Below are 21,765 nucleotides of genomic sequence, written 5' to 3'. Positions count from 1 at the left end.
GTGACATAATAACACAAAGAAACTGCATTTACATAATAATATGTACCTACTGAAAGACGATAAATATATTATGTAGGTTTGTAGGTATACCTAATAAGATGTGATAAAATCACTGCATTTCCTGTAAAAATATTTGAGAATGTTGGAACTAAATAAAAGTTACCTACTATTTTTGTACTTTAAAATTACATGTCTTGTATTTGGACTATCCTATCTGGTAATTATGGGTAACATAATAAATAGGTAAGGTTACATGTAACTCATTGGTACCTACAATCCTACTATGGCAATTCGTTTCAGAATAAAAATATAACAATACTGTTGGCACATATTAAGATTGTTCAACAGACAAAATTAATATCCCCAAAAAAAAAAAAAAAAAAAAAAAAAAAAACATTAAAACTTAATACGTGAGTGTAGAGGTGTAGATATAGGTAACTATTTTAATGACTTTATTGTATGGCTGATGACTTAATAGGAAACAGGCATTAAAATCTCATTGTTTGGTAACGTGAAGTTGTTGATTTGAGGATGTGAGATTTGGTAACACTTAGTAACTGATATACGGCACACATTGTATTGATGAGATGGAGTGTGCATTTCAGACATTCAATATCTGGAAAAAGAAGAAACCAAACCAAAGTACCACAAAAATTATTCCGGCCTTATGAAACTAGTTATCTATGAAAAGTCAGATATTTTTGTAAGTGCGAAAGAACACAGAATTCACAAAAAATTATTCCGGCCTTATGAAACTAGTTATCTATGAAAAGTCAGATATTTTTGTAAGTGCGAAAGAACACAGAATTCACATTTTTTTGGGTCAAAGCGAATTTAGGTGTCAGGCTTTAATGTCATATCACTTTTTTGTTGGTGTCCAACAAGTTCAAGTGTCCTCACGAGGCTAAAAGTGTACTTCGAGACTGTCTACAGCACGAAATTGAGATATTGGGAAAATCTTACAATGCTGCAGTGAGCACCAAAGTTGTGACATAATAACACAAAGAAACTGCATTTACATTTACATAATATGTACCTACTGAAAGACGATAAATATATTAAGCGAATTTAGGTGTCAGGCTTTAATGTCATATCACTTTTTTGTTGGTGTCCAACAAGTTCAAGTGTCCTCACGAGGCTAAAAGTGTATTTCGAGACTGTCTACATTGTCTCAAATGGTTAACTATTCAGTTGTTAACCACGCACAACGCTTCAGTGATCCGTTGGGAACTATTGAACATCGTATAGCCACTGGCCAAGAAAATACCATATTTTCCAAAGAAATAAGCTGTGCCCAACTACTGATAACATTTTAGCATTACCTATTGGTTAAGTTAAAAAGAATCCCATGCAAAAATATAACCTCGAATAACTAAAATACTTACCAATAATCTTATATTTTTAATGAAAACTAAATAATATTATTAATAAAGTTAGTTAATTAGTATAATACAAAGCTCTAAAAAGCAACCAATATAATTAAAATTTAGTTGTTAAGCATTTTTTATCGAATAACCACCAGGAACATATTTTCCCTTCATTTCAATGTTAATAAAAATGCATTGTGAACATATTTTGTGGTACTTTGTAAGTCTCTTCTGATTACTGATATATTAAATTGTCTAGAATTACCTAGCCTTGAGTTGTGAGTTTGTCAAGTAAGAAAGTAGGTAAATACTTACTAAAATTAGTCGGGCGTAAGTCGATAGTAAGGTCTCCGATTCTGCTGAAGAAATTGAAGTTGAATTCCTCATGTTTTGTCCAGCATGCTTCAAGTCAAGTCAAGTCAAGTCATTGTAGATTGTACGTTAGCACGATTTTTTTATAATTTATTTTAAAATCTCAGGTGAATATCAACATCGAAACACAAATAGGAGGAACTTAGGGTGTATCATGAGAAGTCAAATTTGTCCATGTCCAAGTTAATGCGTTCACACACTTTAATTCTTACGCGAGAAGTTTTTTTTAAGGTCAAAAGTGTTTTGGACTATCCTATCTGGTAATTATGGGTAACATAATAAATAGGTAAGGTTACATGTAACTCATTGGTACCTACAATCCTACTATGGTAATTCGTTTCAGAATAAAAATATAACAATACTGTTGGCACATATTAAGATTGTTCAACAGACAAAAATTAATACTAAGCACGAACACCTTTTCCTTCAAATTTTATTGCTCAGTCCTCCTTTATTTTCATATTTTAACAAGTCTTTCCTTTATTCCTTGTTTGACTATTTCTATTCTCTCCCTTTTCTCTTTCTCTTAACTCTAATTTCCTTTCTATTATTTATCGTTCGTCGGATTGTAAATAAAAATACCCTGTGAAAATGCTAATTCAAATAAAGAAAAATCAAAGTTATTTAAAATTGAATTGAATATTATTTTGTTAAATATTAAATCCACATCGCACCACTCTCTTTGTTAAATAAATTGCGATATAATTTTGGTCCGATACCTGTTGAATTGTTCATTTACCTATTCCCTTCCCACCACTGTACTGTTAAATTAAATGCTAAATATTAAAATTATCATCTTTTCTAGATAATCATACGTACATAAGTTTATAAATTAATTGGAATCCCTGAAAACTAGTGCTATACAGTCAATTTCACCATTAAAAAAAAATCGATAGTTTGGTACGAAATTGTTCCCAATGTAATTGGTAGAATGAAAACCATCTAATAACATATTGGAAAATATTGCCTAACAATACAGTTTTACTTAAAAATTTCAAGTTACTGTTTAAAATATAACAAAAAACCATCTAATAACATATTGGAAAATATTGCCTAACAATACAGTTTTACTTAAAAATTTCAAGTTACTGTTTAAAATATAACAAATAGGTATTTAACATGGAGAAGTCAGTCTTTTGCGTGGTAACATTTTTGATAACTTTGGTTTCAGATACGATTCCTTGATTTCAGCTCCTTCCTGGGTTTTAGCAGCTTTTAAATTACAGATGTTATCAGTTTTGCTTTGAAGTTCACCAATCTTTCACTGGTTTGAGCTAGTCGCTGAGAAAAGCAGATAAAAAAGGGCAGATGTAAACGAAACAACAAGAACCCAGATGGATAGATTTACGGTGCCTGCAATTTCAATATTTATCCAAGGTATGCAATATGCTATAACTTTTTGAACCGGTTCTTCATCAAGCAATGGGGAAGCACTCACAAAAGTTGAGCACATTGCATATGTTATGAAAACCAGTTCGTTAATACAAGGATGTTTATAACTATTTATTTTAGCTGAGACTAATCTCATATTATTTTTTTCTGGTTTTAAGTGGCAAGGTTCTCCTGGAAGTGCTTCTCCAACTAACCACTTTGAGTTTTCCAGAGGAAAACCATCTTAATTGGTACTCTATCGTCTAATGACTTAGGGTTGGAAAAATAAGAAGATTCATAACAATTGTTATTAAGATAATAACGTGTATAACTTACAACGATGAGATCCTGGACCACATTTGAAAAACTTCGGTTCAGCAAGATCAGTAATCTGGTGAAAGGTCCCGGAATTCCAGAGCTGTAGCCATCCTCTTTCACCACAGTGCCTTGATCCACAGAGTCAGTGAGTGCAGCGTTCTTCGGTTCGTCTTTTTCCGGGGTTGTACCAGTTCCAGCAACCAACTTTTTTGGAGGAGGAGAAATGAAGAGAGAGAAAAATAATCAAATTTGTCCATGTCCAAGTTAATGCGTTCACACACTTTAATTCTTACGCGAGAAGTTTTTTTTAAGGTCAAAAGTGTAAAAAAAAAACATCAAGTCAATTAGTGTCACTTAAATTTAAATTGTAAAAAATAAATAAAACTGCAATGTTCATCAATTCACATCCATGTTTACGTAAAACATTGAACATTTTGTTCGAAGATATAACGAGGTAGGTGTCATACAATGTGACTATACCTCACGCGAAAATATGTCAGATATTAGTAGAATGGTTCTTGAGATAGAACTTGGAAAAGCAGAAAATATACAAAAGGAGATACCTAGAATGGTTAAGGATTGTATTGAAGATGTGGATAACCGTATACCCATTGAATATTAAATTTTAATTTCTTTAGTTCACCATTGTTACCTATTATATTGGATGCCCATTAGACATTACCCAAAATCATAAATTTCACATACTAGGTAGACTAGTCGGCTGAAATTACTGGGAAATCCCTTGACAAGGGCATACACCATTTTTTTATACAGTTCCAGTGCAGGCAGAAAAATATTTACAATATCTCAACTAAAGCAGGTACCTATTATGTACCTATTAATTTCAACATAATTATTATGTGCCCGATTTTAGAGGATTGTAACTACTCAAGTACTCAGTCATCGTCTTACAAAGACAATTTAAGCAAGTATGATCAGTAAATTTACATTAGGTTGTTCTTCAGTTCATATAATGGAAGACCCAAGTTCTCGCAACTATAAGCTCATTTTTTCTCACACCAAAATATAAAATAAAATCTATTTACTCACCCTAATAAGATCAAATAGGATATTGCCAGAGGCACCCCCAGATCCACCGAATTTGAAGAACACTCGTTTACTCTTTCCATCGTCTTCTTGCTTCGTAGGCTTGTCAATGTCTTCGCTAGACTTGTCATCAAAATTGTTTGCATTTTGGTCAACTGAAAATGGAAATAAATCTCAAATTAGATTATTTTACGATCCACAAGGGCATCCACATCAGGTTATTATTAGGATAGCACAAGGCTGAGTGCACCTCAAAAATGACGACCAGAAATGAAATAGAAGTTGTTACCCCATTTCTCTAAGATTTGTCCTGATTAGTACCCCAGTTGCGAGCTCTTAAAAGGCTCTTAAATCTTCAGCTATGTTTCAGCATAGACAGCGCCTCGATTTTTATAAATATCTCGGAAATTGCCAGTCAGCTCTTGAGAGCTTAGATATATAGCAAATAAGTTGTAATTGACTGATTTGGTAACCCTGGGACCTGCTCTTGAAAGTTTTTCTCACTTCGAACTTCACACAGTCTTCGCGTACAGAAACAAGTTGCACTGTTTGTCAATTAGGTTCCGAGTTTTGATCGAGAAGTGAGAATTTTTTCCAGGAACGGGCCCCTGATCCCTAATATGATTTTCGATTTAAATAAGATCCGACCTTCAATGTTGAATTTGTTTACCGTCGTTGGAGTTTTGAGATGGTTCTTTATTCTGTTCTAAAGAAGACACGTCTCTTGCTTTCCTGGCGATCTTGGTTATGACTTGGGATTCTGCAATCTGATTGTCACCGCCTTCTAAAGACTGAAAGGAAAACAAATAAATCAGAGTTAGTATCTATGATTATTGATTGCAAGTTGTGCATTTGGAAATTGCAACTTCTGCCAAAGCATTTGCAAACTTAATGGCGATAATGGTTCTCGTAAATATGTAATTACCATTTTTCCAGTAAACAAAAACAAGTCTTTATAAAGAATTGCATTATCCACCATGAGTAAGCTTTAAAACAAGTAGTTAACAGTTACTTAAATGTGAACTTTTATGGAAAGAATAGTTAGCCCGTCCTTAACTACTCAACACCCAATGGAACTAATGTGAGAAATGCTGATTATTATTTTTCATTATTATTTGCTATTATCTGTCTAAGAAATTTAATTTGTCAGATAGTATTCTTCAATGGATTTTTCTGTTTATCCTCAGTCCTTTTCTTCTTGTCCTCTGCAGTATAGGTCCGTCGATGGTCAATTTTGTACATCACGTCATTTCTTGGTTCAGTCCAAAATGTCAAGTCCGCATTAGGTGACCTCCAGAGGTCAGTACCTCTGTTTATTGTTGTCAGACCTTTTGTTTGGAGGCTAAGTAGCTATAAAAATCAAAGCAAAATGTTGTTTTATTAATCATTGTTAGTAGGTAGTCATAACAATAATGGGTACCTATCTAATAAAATACAGTAAACAGTATCTATTCTCCGAAAGAGGTTGTGTAATGATTGTAGTCTTATGAACCCAAAGCTACATAAAAAACTTACTGCACCTAAATACCCGTCGATGGTCAATTTTGTACATCACGTCATTTCTTGGTTCAGTCCAAAATGTCAAGTCCGCATTAGGTGACCTCCAGAGGTCAGTAGCTCTGTTTGTTGTCAGACCTTTTGTTTGGAGGCTAGTAGCTATAAAAATCAAAGCAAAATGTTGTTTTATTAATCATTGTTAGTAGGTAGTCATAACAATAATGGGTACCTATCTCCTATCTAATAAAATACAGTAAACAGTATCTATTCTCCGAAAGAGGTTGTGTAATGATTGTAGTCTTATGAGCCCAAAGCTACATAAAAAACTTACTGCACCTAAATACTTTTTTTTTACCAACAGGTACTAAATTTAGCGAATATCTGAATCAACCTTACGCCTTCTCACCACCCCACTCTCAAAGTATTGGTCATAAATGTAAAATTGTCAATGCAATATTCATGAGTCTATTATGATAATTACTAATGAACTACAATTTCAATATCTCTTCTGAAATCTGAATATTATTTGTGTGCATAGTAATTGTCACTTTCTACTACATTATGTATGGAATCCCATACAATGCAATTGAGAAAGTATTGGAATCGGCCCAAATTAAATTTTCCAAATTGGGAAATTGCTGGAAATATCCGTGTCACTTTCTACTACATTATGTATGGAATCCCATACAATGCAATTGAGAAAGTATTGGAATCGGCCCAAATTAAATTTTCCAAATTGCTGGAAATATCCTTTTTGATGTCCTCTGATGTCCAAGTGATCTGTTCGTATGTGTTCATGTGCATGTGTTCTTTTGTATCTAAATACCTAATTCGAGCTTTTCTCTCACAAAGGTTGAATTTCTCACCAAAAGGCGCGCGTCTTCCACCAAACCACCCTATATTGGTAACTGTATCAGTGAATGTAAACAATGAAACTAGGTGGTTCTACATTGAGAAACAAATTGGTCACTAGACTCACAACTTGGTGGCAAAAGCAAAAGTTCTGCTTGGTCATGTGTGATGTGGAGACCAGACCAGACTAGTGGCTCTTAAACTGAGGTCCACTGAACCCAAGGGTTCTACATAATTATGTAGAGAAAATGGCAGTCTCTAATCATCATCGCGTTTTTTGCAGGATTTTTCCCCCCCATTAACAAAAGGGTGGAAAAGGAGCAATTTTTATAGCATCTATAAAATGTAATCCCTTTAAAGTAAAAACAAGTAAAGTCATGGGTTTTGACATGACCTTGCAAAGGATACTTAACCTTTTTTTGACATTACCTATTCGGGGTCGGAGCATATTCGGACCAACATTTATGAACCACTGAGAAATAGTAAAAAAAAGTATTTAGGTGCAGTAAGTTTTTTATGTAGCTTTGGGCTCATAAGACTACAATCATTACACAACCTCTTTCGGAGAATAGATACTGTTTACTGTATTTTATTAGATAGGAGATAGGTACCCATTATTGTTATGACTACCTACTAACAATGATTAATAAAACAACATTTTGCTTTGATTTTTATAGCTACTAGCCTCCAAACAAAAGGTCTGACAACAAACAGAGCTACTGACCTCTGGAGGTCACCTAATGCGGACTTGACATTTTGGACTGAACCAAGAAATGACGTGATGTACAAAATTGACCATCGACGGACCTATACTGCAGAGGACAAGAAGAAAAGGACTGAGGATAAACAGAAAAATCCATTGAAGAATACTATCTGACAAATTAAATTTCTTAGACAGATAATAGCAAATAATAATGAAAAATAATAATCAGCATTTCTCACATTAGTTCCATTGGGTGTTGAGTAGTTAAGGACGGGCTAACTATTATTTCCATAAAAGTTCACATTTAAGTAACTGTTAACTACTTGTTTTAAAGCTTACTCATGGTGGATAATGCAATTCTTTATAAAGACTTGTTTTTGTTTACTGGAAAAATGGTAATTACATATTTACGAGAACCATTATCGCCATTAAGTTTGCAAATGCTTTGGCAGAAGTTGCAATTTCCAAATGCACAACTTGCAATCAATAATCATAGATAGGTACTAACTCTGATTTATTTGTTTTCCTTTCAGTCTTTAGAAGGCGGTGACAATCAGATTGCAGAATCCCAAGTCATAACCAAGATCGCCAGGAAAGCAAGAGACGTGTCTTCTTCAGAACAGAATAGAGAACCATCTCAAAACTCCAACGACGGTAAACAAATTCAACATTGAAGGTCGGATCTTATTTAAATCGAAAATCATATAAGGGATCAGGGGCCCGTTCCTGGAAAGAATTCTCACTTCTCGATCAAAACGCGGAACCTAAGGTTGAGAGAATGAGTACTTACTTATAAGTAGCGACCAGTAGCGGCATTATCGGTATGATAGTGGTGGTGTAGTGGTCAAGGCGCTCTTCTGGTAAACAGGAGGGCGTGGGTTCAATCCCAGCCGAGGTATGGCGTATGGAATTTTATCCTCAATATAATTAGAGAAAGACCACAATAATAGTAGTAGCCTACTGCTGGAGTAAAGGGACTTTTTAGTCCTATGCGAGCAGTATAAATAAGCACTAGTATTATGAAGAGACAAACTTAGAGATGGTACACGATTAGTACACGATGTATATTAAGATCATAAATGCTGTGTTAACCCCATGAAGGGGAAAGAAAGAGCTCGTAAAACTGTACGTAATATTATCATCTTTCCTTGCTTACCCGTCTATGGGACACTTGGTCGAGCAACAATGACATTAGAGTAAGAAGTAAAATAAAAAAGAGTGAAAGTACCTATTCGATAACAGATTAGGTATCTCAAGACAATCGTGCCTACCTACTTACCCAAATCAAAACAGAATATTGTCAATTGTCACCTGTGATTTGTCATGCGATAGGAATTCAGAAGCTAAATATTGAGCAATGGTGGCAAAATCTTGAGCAGAGATGATTTTTATCTAATAAATAACATACGTAAATATTAAGCACAAGAACGTAACCACAAGATAATTGTCAACATTCTAAATAAACTATTACCTAGGTACGTAGGTCAAAGAGGACGAAAGGAAATTCATGCATTAACCTCACATGATGGTTACGTTCTTGTGCTTAATATTTACGTATATTATTTATTAGATCAAGCGCGCCGGGAGGCGCGCGAACGTCAAGAGTTCGCAGCATCGCCCGGCCTATTAAAAATCATCTCTGCTCAAGATTTTGCCACCATTGCTCAATATTTAGCTTCTGAATATTCCTATCGCATGACAAATCACAGGTGACAATTGACAATATTCTGTTTTGATTTGGGTAAGTAGGTAGGCACGATTGTCTTGAGATAATCTGTTATCGAATAGGTACTTTCACTCTTTTTTATTTTACTTCTTACTCTAATGTCATTGTTGCTCGACCAAGTGTCCCATAGACGGGTAACCAAGGAAAGATGATAATATTCAATACGGTTTTACGAGCTCTTTCTTTCCCCTTCATGGGGTTAACACAGCATTTATGATCTTATTATTGTGGTCAATGAGGGAAAACAAGTTGTGTGAGTCCTTAAAGCTCACTCAACCCATGAAGTACTAGTAAAATATAAATACTCAATTAATAAATAATCAATTAAGGGTGAGAAATGAAATTCTACTGTCTTATCGTAGAAATATTTAGGCTGTGTTCTCTTATACACCATAAACTTGTGATGTAAGTATTGGATGTCATCTTTTGGTTTTGATCTGTTGAATTTCAATCACATTTAAATGTTCCCCGCAAAGCAGAATATTGCCTACAAAGCCGGTATTAAATCTTAATACAGGAATCAACTCGATAATTAATGAATACTTCTTTTACTCGTACAATCAATATTTATATTGACTGTTCAATGTTTATAATTTAAATAAAATGAGGCTTGAATACCTACCCAGAAGGTACCAGACTTGAGGTGTAGGTAATAAATAATAAACCTTTCTAATAGCTATCATTATTAAAAGGTCGAGTAGATACTTAGGTATATTTTTGAGTTTGATAAGCTTGTTTCTAATAGCTATTATTATTAAAAGGTCGAGTAGATACTTAGGTATATTTTTGAGTTTGATAAGGTAGCCATCTAATAATGAAATCAGGAACATCAAGATCTGGTATCCACGTCTGAATAAAGGTAGGTATATACTTAATGGTACCTATCTAAAGATTTTGAAATCGAGTAGGTAGCGCTTTGTTTCAAGAAGGGTAACTTTGTACCTACTGTTTCGCGATCTTGGTTATGACTTGGGATTCTGCAATCTGATTGTCACCGCCTTCTAAAGACTGAAAGGAAAACAAATAAATCAGAGTTAGTATCTATGATTATTGATTGCAAGTTGTGCATTTGGAAATTGCAACTTCTGCCAAAGCATTTGCAAACTTAATGGCGATAATGGTTCTCGTAAATATGTAATTACCATTTTTCCAGTAAACAAAAACAAGTCTTTATAAAGAATTGCATTATCCACCATGAGTAAGCTTTAAAACAAGTAGTTAACAGTTACTTAAATGTGAACTTTTATGGAAAGAATAGTTAGCCCGTCCTTAACTACTCAACACCCAATGGAACTAATGTGAGAAATGCTGATTATTATTTTTCATTATTATTTGCTATTATCTGTCTAAGAAATTTAATTTGTCAGATAGTATTCTTCAATGGATTTTTCTGTTTATCCTCAGTCCTTTTCTTCTTGTCCTCTGCAGTATAGGTCCGTCGATGGTCAATTTTGTACATCACGTCATTTCTTGGTTCAGTCCAAAATGTCAAGTCCGCATTAGGTGACCTCCAGAGGTCAGTAGCTCTGTTTGTTGTCAGACCTTTTGTTTGGAGGCTAGTAGCTATAAAAATCAAAGCAAAATGTTGTTTTATTAATCATTGTTAGTAGGTAGTCATAACAATAATGGGTACCTTGTACCACTAACCACTTGAGATCTGGTTGGACCACGCTAAGAATTTAATATTTCGAATTCCAGTGTTTCCAGTATGAATAAATTGTACGCATTTCAAAATCATATCTAAAACCGGTAAATACTGATGATGACGCATGAAAATGTGCTAGTTTCTCAAAGGACGTCAGCTTTAAAGTTGGCAATACTTGGTTCGAATTTTGAAATTTATCTTTACAAAGTTCACTCAGTTTTCTAACCAGTGGTAGGCACCTTGAACAAACACCAAAAAGAATTTTTATCCATTGCGAAAACTGCACACTATATGGTGCTTTATTATGTTAGGTACCAACCAACCAACACTCATTACTCATTACCTTATCATAGCTATAAGTGACTTTCAAGGAAAGGTAGATTTTATTGATGTATAAAATTTACTAACTTGAAATCTACAAGTAAGTACTTACTTACCTACATTTTTCCATCATAGGTGCCTCCTCTTATAACTTTTTTTAATTTATTTTTTCTTTGTGGTACTCATTATTTAATTTCACATTCTCAAAGGACGTCAGCTTTAAAGTTGGCAATACTTGGTTCGAATTTTGAAATTTATCTTTACAAAGTTCACTCAGTTTTCTAACCAATGGTAGGCACCTTGAACAACACCAAAAAGAATTTTGATCCATTGCGAAAACTGCACACTATATGGTGCTTTATTATGTTAGGTACCAACCAACACTCATTACTCATTACCTTATCATAGCTATAAGTGACTTTCAAGGAAAGGTAGATTTTATTGATGTAGGTATAAAATTTACTAACTTGAAATCTACAAGTAAGTACTTACTTACCTACATTTTTTCATCATAGGTGCCTCCTCTTATAACTTTTTTTAATTTATTTTTTCTTTGTGGTACTCATTATTTAATTTCACTAGAGGAGAATCATGAAGGTCCTGCAAAACTTATTTGTTACCTGGCCAACGAACCAAAAAACTATTAAAGTTTCGTGAGTACCAAAATTAAGAGAGAAATAAAATAATTATGCTTGCAACATTTGGCTACAGTTAAATTCGTCTAAAAAACTATTAAAGTTTCGTGAGTACCAAAATTAAGAGAGAAATAAAATAATTATGCTTGCAACATTTGGCTACAGTTAAATTCGTCATAATTTGAAATACGAACTGAAATTAATAGTTGACCCTACTAAAATTAAAAAGATTTCATCAGCTAATTGAACAGACTCATGCGTTTTCTTTTGAGTAAGATTTATACGTACAATAAGCTGTAGAACATTTTAATGCAAAGAAAAAGCAAGAACATATTGTTGATCTTGGACTTCACAACTGAATAAGACCTCGGTCACAGCGCAAACTTTCAATGCAATTATACAACTTGGTGGCAAAAGCAAAAGTTCTGCTTGGTCATGTGTGATGTGGAGACCAGACCAGACTAGTGGCTCTTAAACTGAGGTCCACTGAACCCAAGGGTTCTACATAATTATGTAGAGAAAATGGCAGTCTCTAATCATCATCGCGTTTTTTGCAGGATTTTTCCCCCCCATTAACAAAAGGGTGGAAAAGGAGCAATTTTTATCACTAGACTCACAACTTGGTGGCAAAAGCAAAAGTTCTGCTTGGTCATGTGTGATGTGGAGACCAGACCAGACTAGTGGCTCTTAAACCGAGGTCCACTGAACCCAAGGGTTCTACATAATTATGTAGAGAAAATGGCAGTCTCTAATCATCATCATCGCGTTTTTTGCAGGATTTTTCCCCCCATTAACAAAAGGGTGGAAAAGGAGCAATTTTTAAAGCATCTATAAAATGTAATCCCTTTAAAGTAAAAACAAGTAAAGTCATGGGTTTTGACATGACCTTGCAAAGGATACTTAACCTTTTTTTGACATTACCTATTCGGGGTCGGAGCATATTCGGACCAACATTTATGAACCACTGAGAAATAGTGTGTAGGTAGTGCATGTAATTATATTGGTGTTAATCAAAGCAAGGACTTTACAATGAAAAAGAAAGAAAAAATTGATTTCGAAAGAGAATTTTTTCCGATGTCTAATCCGCTAATCTCACGGGTATGTAAGGTCAAGGGATAATGATTGATTGAGGAAAATTCTCTTCATTTTTAAACCATTCAGGTCCTTTTCCTATTTCAAGAAGTTGACCAGTTCTTGACAGGCGACTATCCAAACCCTTCAGACAACTCCCCTGATGCAGAATTCTACTCTGGGATAATTAAACAAACCAAGTGACCGATATTTATGAATCTTAATCATTCCGACATACCTATTAAACCATTCAGGTCCTTTTCCTATTTCAAGAAGTTGACCAGTTCTTGACAGGCGACTATCCAAACCCTTCAGACAACTCCCCTGATGTAGAATTCTACTCTGGGATAATTAAACAAACCAAGTGACCGATATTTATGAATCTTAATCATTCCGGCATACCTACGTGTGTAATGCCAGTAATGAGTTGTTTTATGGAGTGAATAAAGTGTTTATCATTGACCAAGGTGCAGTGTGTGTTTACAGCAGTTATGTGCCTGAATTGTATGTAAAATTGGATTCAACCTAATAAAGGAGTAATGCAGGAACCAAATTTTATTATTTTTTCATTATAAGCGCTTTTTTACAACTGACTTACAAGTCCCTCAGTCCAATTAAATCACCTGCAACTTCATCCCGAAGATAATTATCTCATCTACATAAAACCACACATGTGCAACACCAGAGGACTCTATCTAGGTACTCCTACCAACACTGCAGATATCTAGGGGACCTAGTGTTTTTTTTATTCCACGGTACCCTCGTAGATTGATATGAGCTTAATCCATCCTCTGAGGCAGTTACCCCAACACCTAAGCCTCGGAGTGGATAATGCAGGAACCAAATTTTATTATTTTTTCATTATAAGCGCTTTTTTACAACTGACTTACAAGTCCCTCAGTCCAATTAAATCACCTGAAACTTCATCCCGAAGATAATTATCTCATCTACATAAAACCACACATGTGCAACACCAGAGGACTCTATCTAGATACTCCTACCAACACTGCAGATATCTAGGGGACCTTGTGTTTTTTTTATTCCAAGGTACCCTCGTAGATTGATAAAAGCTTAATCCATCCCCTGAGGCAGTTGCCCCAACACCTAAGCCTCAGACTGGACTTTTTGTGTATGGAGTCAAGGTACCCTCGGGAAGCAACTCAAGCTTTACCAAACAAATCTGCTTTTACCGGAGATTCCGAAAGCGAGTCCGGTGTTGTGGTTATTTCAGCATCGGTGTCTGTAGCCTCCGTTTCACTGTCACCCGCTGGAGCCTCGGTTTCATCCTCTTCATCTTCTTCACTTGGAGGATAGGTGGGGAGAGTTATGGAGATCTTGCGACCTTCCTTGTCATCGTCGCCACCACCACCTCCGCCATTTCCGCCTCTGAGGACAAGTCTGCCGATGACTCGGAACAGTATCCGGGTGATCTGCTGGATTTTCCGGTCAATTATCTGCAAGTCGAACGAATTAAGATTAGCTGTTATTTGGGCCCCTCAAATAAGAAAGAGAAACTGTGAAACTCCCTCTAACTTAGTGGTAAGAAACTGCATTATTAGTTAGTATATTTAAAGTTTGAAATAATACTGAGGATGGAATTCCATGCCTTCATTGGGATTCGATCCATCAAGGATGAGATAAAAATCCTAGCCTTCTTTACCAAGATTATACTTATTAAGGTGTGTCCAAACATAGTTGATGAAGTCGTCAACTGAAACCGTACAGTGCCTCGATATCATAGATGTCTTCCACCTCTCGACTATGTGTGAACACATCTTTAGAGATGCCATCGAAATACTTGGGCTTGATGACCAAGGGTTTCCCCCTAACTTGAAATTTATCGAAAGTAATAGGTAGGTAGATACCTGAGATAAGTTTGGAAACAATGTCCTCAGAAATCCGACTGTTCTCTTCCCTCTCGTTGGATTTGACTTGGCCGGTGAACTTTCTTTTACTGAAACGCCAGCCTGGAAAGAGGTAAAAATCAACAATAAGAGATTTTGACCAAAGAGATAGTTACCTTGAGCAGAAAAATAACTGAGCAAGTTAGCAGATCATTTTTTGAATATCTGGACTGATGTACGATACCTTTGTTTATGCAGCATTTTCAGTTCAATCCGGGTTTTACCTACCCATGTAATATTTTTTATTTAATCTATCCCTTCCCCTTCTTTTCATGATAACTTGCTACGGTTGATTGCATAATACTACCTATACCTAACTATAAACCTACAAAGATTTTCCTTGCAGATTGAAAGCTGCGTTGAAAATCACCTAGATATGTGCTCATTTGATGACGTTGCCTTACTAATTGCTTGGGGCTTTTATTCATAATCTATGAGGCTTTATTCATCCTAATTATGCATGAGGGAATGATATAAATAATTATGGAGATTTACTGTTATTTGGGCCCCTCAAATAAGAAAGAGAAACTGTGAAACTCCCTCTAACTTAGTGGTAAGAAACTGCATTATTAGTTAGTATATTCAAAGTTTGAAATAATACTGAAGAGTAAGGATGGAATTCCATGCCTTCAGTGGGATTCGATCCATCAAGGATGAGATAAAAATCCTAGCCTCCTTTACCAAGATTATACTTATTAAGGTGTGTCCAAACATAGTCGATGTCTCGATGAAGTCGTCAACTGAAACCGTACAGTGCCTCGATATCATAGATGTACGTCTTCCACCTCTCGACTATGTGTGAACACATCTTTAGTGATGCCATCGAAATACTTGGGCTTGATGAGCAAGGGTTTCCCCCTAACATGAAATTTATCGAAAGTAATAGGTAGATAGATACCTGAGATAAGTTTGGAAACAATGTCCTCAGAAATCCGACTGTTCTCTTCCCTCTCGTTGGATTTGACTTGGCCGGTGAACTTTCTTTTACTGAAACGCCAGCCTGGAAAGAGGTAAAAAATCAACAATAAGAGATTTTGACCAAAGGGATAGTTACCTTGAGCAGAAAAATAACTGAGCAAGTTAGCAGATCATTTTTGAATATCTGGACTGATGTACGATACCTTTGTATATGCAGCAGGGTGAAATCACTTATCATTTTAGTTCAATCCGGGTTTTACCTACCCATGTAATATTTTGTATTTAATCTATCCCTTCCCCTTCTTATCATGATAACTTGCTACGGTTGATTGCATAATACTACCTATACCTAACTATAAACTTACAAAGATTTTCCTTGCAGATTGAAAGCTGCGTTGAAAATCACCTGGATAAATATGTGCTCATTTGATGACGTTGCCTTACTAATTGCTTGGGGCTTTTATTCATAATCTATGAGGCTTTATTCATTCTAATTATGCATGAGGGAATGATATAAATAATTATGGAGATTTACGTAATGTAATGACTCCTTACTTGGTCGGCTAAACAAAGTGAGCTTATCTCCTTAACTGTTAACTGTACTTCAGCTTAGAGGACACTTTGCTGAGGGAAAACCTCACACCAAAATATAAAATAAAATCTATTTACTCACCCTAATAAGATCAAATAGGATATTGCCAGAGGCACCCCCAGATCCACCGAACTTGAAGAACACTCGTTTACTCTTTCCATCGTCTTCTTGCTTCGTAGGCTTGTCAATGTCTTCGCTGGACTTGTCATCAAAATTGTTTGCATTCTGGTCAACTGAAAATGGAAATAAATCTCAAATTAGATTAATTTACGATCCACAAGGGCATCCACATCAGGTTATTATTACGATAGTACAAGGCTGAGTGCACCTCAAAAATGACCACCCGAAATGAAATAGAAGTTGTTACCCCATTTCTGTAAGATTTGTCCTGATTAGTACCCCAGTTGCGAGCTCTTAAAAGGCTCTTAAATCTTCAGCTATGTTTCAGCATAGACTGCGTCTCGATTTCCATAAATATCTCGGAAATTGCCAGTCAGCTCTTGAGAACTTAGATACCTATATAGCAAATAAGTTGTAATTGACTGATTTGGTAACCCTGGGACCTGCTCTTGAAAGTTTTTCTCACTTCGAACTTCACACAGTCTTCGCGTACAGAAACAAGTTGCACTGTTTGTCAATTAGGTTCCGAGTTTTGATCGAGAAGTGAGAATTTTTTCCAGGAACGGGCCCCTGATCCCTAATATGATTTTCGATTTAAATAAGATCCGACCTTCAATGTTGAATTTGTTTACCGTCGTTGGAGTTTTGAGATGGTTCTTTATTCTGTTCTATATTGAGGATAAAATTCCATACCTCGGCTGGGATTGAACCCACGCCCTCCTGTTTACCAGGCGAGCGCCTTGACCACTACACCACCACTATCATACCGATAATGCCGCTACTGGTCGCTACTTATAAGTAAGTACTCATTCTCTCAACCTCTCAGATTCAGGTTTATAAGAAAAGAGCTCAAAGGTGTGTCCACCGATAGTCGACGGCCGTCGATCGATGTGGATCGACGGCGGGGTGACTATGTTTGGACACACCTTAAAGCTCACCTATTAGTCAAGGGTCACCAAATCCCACCATTAAGCAAAACTAGCAAAACCTCAAGAGGTGTAAAGTTCCCGAGGGAAAACAAGTTGTGTGAGTCCTTAAAGCTCACTCAACCCATGAAGTACTAGTAAAATATAAATACTCAATTAATAAATAATCAAGGGTGAGAAATGAAATTCTACTGTCTTATCGTAGAAATATTTAGGCTGTGTTCTCTTATACACCAAAAACTTGTGATGTAAGTACTGGATGTCATCTTTTGGTTTTGGATTTGTTGAATTTCAATCACTTTTAAATGTTCCCCGCAAAGCAGAATATTGCCTACAAAGCAGGTATTAAATCTTAATACAGGAATCAACTCGATAATTAATGAATACTTCTTTTACTCGATTACTTGTACAATCAATATTCATATTGACTGTTCAATGTTTATAATTTAAATAAAATGAGGCTTGAATTTGAATACCTACCCAGAAGGTACCAGACTTGAGGTGTAGGTAATAAATAATAAACCTTTCTAATAGCTATTATTATTAAAAGGTCGAGTAGATACTTAGGTATATTTTTGAGTTTGATAAGGTAGCCATCTAATAATGAAATCAGGAACATCAAGATCTGGTATCCACGTCTGAATAAAGGTAGGTATATACTTAATGGTACCTATCTAAAGATTTTGAAATCGAGTAGGTAGCGCTTTGTTTCAAGAAGGGTAACTTTGTACCTACTGTTTCAAAAGGATGTGCTGATTGGCTAAATAGTTTTGTCTACCCTGTTTGAAATTACCTTGTGGGATAGCTAAATAAATTACTAATATTTCACCCTGAAATAAGTTCTGTGTTTCTATTGCTATAAATTCTTTCATGTTTAATCTTGAAAGTATAGCCCATCTGAAGAGCCATAAATATCAACACATGTAGAAATAATTAATCGAATTATTTTTCAATACCGGTAAATTAATGTAATAGTGAACAGCACACACACGGTGCTATGAAATTATAAATTCTTGTGGTAAACCGCGTGGCACTCGTGTTTCTAGTCTTTGTCTGTAAAAATGAATTTCTCAAGCATGTGGATATAAATTATTTATAAGTATCGCAATTACCTATGATGTGTTTGTTTGGAAACATTGGTTGCGATGTGTGCAGGGTCAGAACAAAAGAGTATTAGGTATCCAATTTGCCATGATTCCATGAATATGATTGATACCAAACCAAAGTTTACCAAAGGCGCACTCAAGGCATCTTAATCACGCCCCTATGCTTCTCATGTAAATAATATTTATGAGCAGATCTCATGTCTGTTTATAGAATAATTATTAAGGTGGATAAAGTTGAAAAGCATATAAATGTCAGAGATAAAGGTAAAGGTTAGAGATAAGGAAAACAGGTAGGAAAAAATACCATGGAAAAAAGAAGGGATTCAATTCTAAAACTGGAAGCTAATGCAATAAAGTATAAATAGAGATGGACTCAGGCAACATACCCTCATTTTAATGAGGTTTACATACCTGTTAGAATATGTAATATACAGTATTCAATAAAGAACTAAGAAATGGAAAATAGAATTGCGTCCTACAGGCGGCTAATATGAAGTTCTATTCTCATGGATAATTTACAAGAGTTAACAAGACTGAGTTCCTCAACATTGCCTGTTCCGTACTACCATTACCATCCGCATAAGTAGATTAACGTGCTAAACGTCAAACGTGCAGTCTAAATGGGCTTCCTTCCTACTAAACGCAATCTTATTAGGAGTTCAACCGTTCAAGTGGTTTAAAGTCCAATGTAATACTTTTGGAATCCACCATGAGGTGTTAACATACTTGTGTATAATATGTTTGTATGTTGTATGGTTTGTTACGTACTAACTTGTCCAGGTACAGGTACATGCTGGATATACGGGAAGCAAGTATAATAATTATGAAGAGCACGGATTCCCCCAGGGAGACTTATAAATCCTCATAAAGAACTCAAGTACCTAGATCCTTGTCCTGGTTACTCGGTAATTTCCTCCTTACCACAGCCTGGCAGGGATCCAGAAACCACTATAAGAGTTCATCTTTGGAGCATCATTTCCTATTTTGAGTCAAATTCTGTAATTCTGCATCACGATTTTTTCCTGGGATAAAGGTGGCCACCAATCTAATTCTGTTAACTACCTATACCCTATACTTAGATCGTATATTCCCGTCAACATTGTATCGGGTAGAAACTTTTCTTTACAAACCCCGTAGCAAAAGTTTCTTCAGAAAAGTCCGCTCCTGATGGTACTTGAACCAAAGCCCTCTAGATAAAGAGTCACTGGAATAGACCACCTGGCCACGGAGGCTGGAAGCTGTCTAGGTTAGTGTGCATCATGTGGCCCACATGAGGAACTGGTTCTATCAGCACAGTGCTGAGGTCAATAAATTAATCATCACACTTCGGTACGATTGTGTAATTTTTAGCAATCATCAAGGTTAAATTAAAAGTAGTCTTGCCATTTGAATGAGACCTCAAGAAGTTCCCAAATTTTAGCCTGGAGGTTTTGAAAATCCCGGACCACTCTTCTCGTCACAGGGAATATTGTTTCTGTTATCCCATGGGAACTCCAATTTCCGATGGGAACAGTTTTAATATAAAGTTGTATAAAATTACCACCCCGTATGCAGAGCTATTTAAGGAATACCTAATATGCATGTAATGTAGATCGAAGGTGCACAATGTAACCTACCCATAGGCCATAGGCTCTAAAACAAAAGACCGAAACAGTAGTACATTACTGTTTTATTCATTTTTTCTTTGTCAAATGGTATTGAAATATTTCAATGAAGAATTTCCTCCCAACCATGATAAGAAGATTTGAAGTAATCCCAGAGGCTCGCCCCTGGTACTGGTAACTTATCAACTTATTGATTATAATTAGCGTGAAGTCTTAAAACTTGAGCCTCTATTACTTAACCCAACGATGTAGCCGTTTTTAGGAGATTTCAGGCTACAATGTAAAGAGGTTTCCAAATCTTAATGTGGAAAACTCCTTGCATTGTTGCCAGAGATCTCTAAGAACCCTCTACCTTTCGGCTCATAAGTTGTATGACTTTACGGTGATTGACAAAAGCATACTTACTTCATCAGAGCTCGCCAAATCTAAGTCATCTAATTCTAATGAAGAATCCTTTAACGTTCTAATTTGATTATTGCTATCAGGAACAGGTACAGCTTTGTGAAATTTAATGATGGCAACTAAACATATGACTAGAAAAAACCATTTACTATTTTGCATTATGAAGATGGCACGGATACTTCCTGAAACAAAAGAAAAAGATGGATTATTATTATTATTATTATTATTAACCAGTGTGGTTGGGTGGGTGGAAATTTCCTTTGCTAAATTAATAGCAAAGGTTGAGTGCGAAGGGCATCCACTAGTAAAGTTTGTAGCCAAAACAAAATGTCAGCCCAAAGCAATCACCCTAGTTAGGGTTGATTGAGAGGCTGACGAAAAACGTTGACCCCGTCTGTACACGGGAAAAGGTGAAGAAGAAGAGTGTGGTTGGATGGAAGAGCTCCTTTAGGCTTTAGGAGAATCCTGCCATTTTAAATAAAGCGAAAGAAAAAGACCTAGTGTTCCTACAGAACGATTATGCAGCTACCTAATTATGAGGATTATTGCAGGATAATCAGGATATTCTAATTGTATGTTTTCTGATCTTACGCACTATTGTTCTTCTCGTATGACTTCTAGAGTTCTAGACATCTCATCAATATCAGCTAGGCATATCAAATGGAACAGGCAGATCTAAAACGTCAACGAAGTCTGTTTGCATCGAGCTATTATTCCGAAGGAAAACCACTGGCTGTGAATGTAAACTGTCTACTTAGGTACTAGAAGATAATTATGACCAAGTGACCCATCAGACAATCATTAGACTACCAGGAGAATCAACACTTGTGACATTCAAACTTTGAAGATGATTGTTAAATAGTGCTTCAATCAGGGTTAAACAGGGTAATGCAGAAGTTCCAAGTGTTTTAGTTAGAAAATACGAACCTTTAGGAATGACAGCAACTATGTATGTTTTCCTGTCATTCAAAAGAAGATATCTGTTAAATCTATAAATTATATAGCTTCAATCAGGGTTAAACAGGGTAATGCAGAAGTTCCAAGTGTTTTAGTTAGAAAATACGAACCTTTAGGAATGACAGCAACTATGTTTTCCTGTCATTCAAAAGTAGATATCTGTTAAATCTATAAATTATACAGTAGGTATCCTGATTCCTGTCTTTTCCCCAAGGACACCTTTCGTGAATTTTGTTGCTTCAATGCTGAAAGCGAAAGATCTTCATTTCTCATAAATCTCTAGTTATTAACTAAATCTTAATTTATTTTGT

General features: G+C 35.6%; 1 protein-coding gene and 1 long non-coding RNA gene across 2 annotated transcripts; both read right to left on the bottom strand.

The window, feature by feature from the left end:
* Positions 1–502: 502 nt before the first annotated feature.
* On the bottom strand, positions 503–20,679 carry LOC103510915. Its single transcript, XM_026824813.1, has 7 exons — positions 20,501–20,679; positions 15,661–15,829; positions 14,791–14,945; positions 14,116–14,379; positions 5,146–5,266; positions 4,479–4,630; positions 503–616 (listed from the first exon to the last, which is right to left on the bottom strand). Exons 1-7 carry the CDS (start codon positions 20,654–20,656, stop codon positions 602–604), a joined length of 1,032 nt encoding a protein of 343 aa, XP_026680614.1. The 5' UTR covers positions 20,657–20,679; the 3' UTR covers positions 503–601.
* On the bottom strand, positions 12,651–13,739 carry LOC113468149. The gene is made up of 2 exons (XR_003392004.1): positions 13,328–13,739; positions 12,651–13,163 (listed from the first exon to the last, which is right to left on the bottom strand). It is a non-coding gene; the product is annotated as an uncharacterized LOC113468149 (long non-coding RNA).
* Positions 20,680–21,765: the final 1,086 nt, after the last annotated feature.

This window comes from Diaphorina citri, unplaced genomic scaffold (assembly GCF_000475195.1).
Source record: "Diaphorina citri unplaced genomic scaffold, Diaci psyllid genome assembly version 1.1 scaffold29, whole genome shotgun sequence".
Classification (NCBI taxonomy): domain Eukaryota; kingdom Metazoa; phylum Arthropoda; class Insecta; order Hemiptera; family Psyllidae; genus Diaphorina; species Diaphorina citri.
The sequence above is the reverse complement of the archived record's forward strand: the minus strand, read 5'-3'. Positions and strand labels throughout refer to the sequence as shown.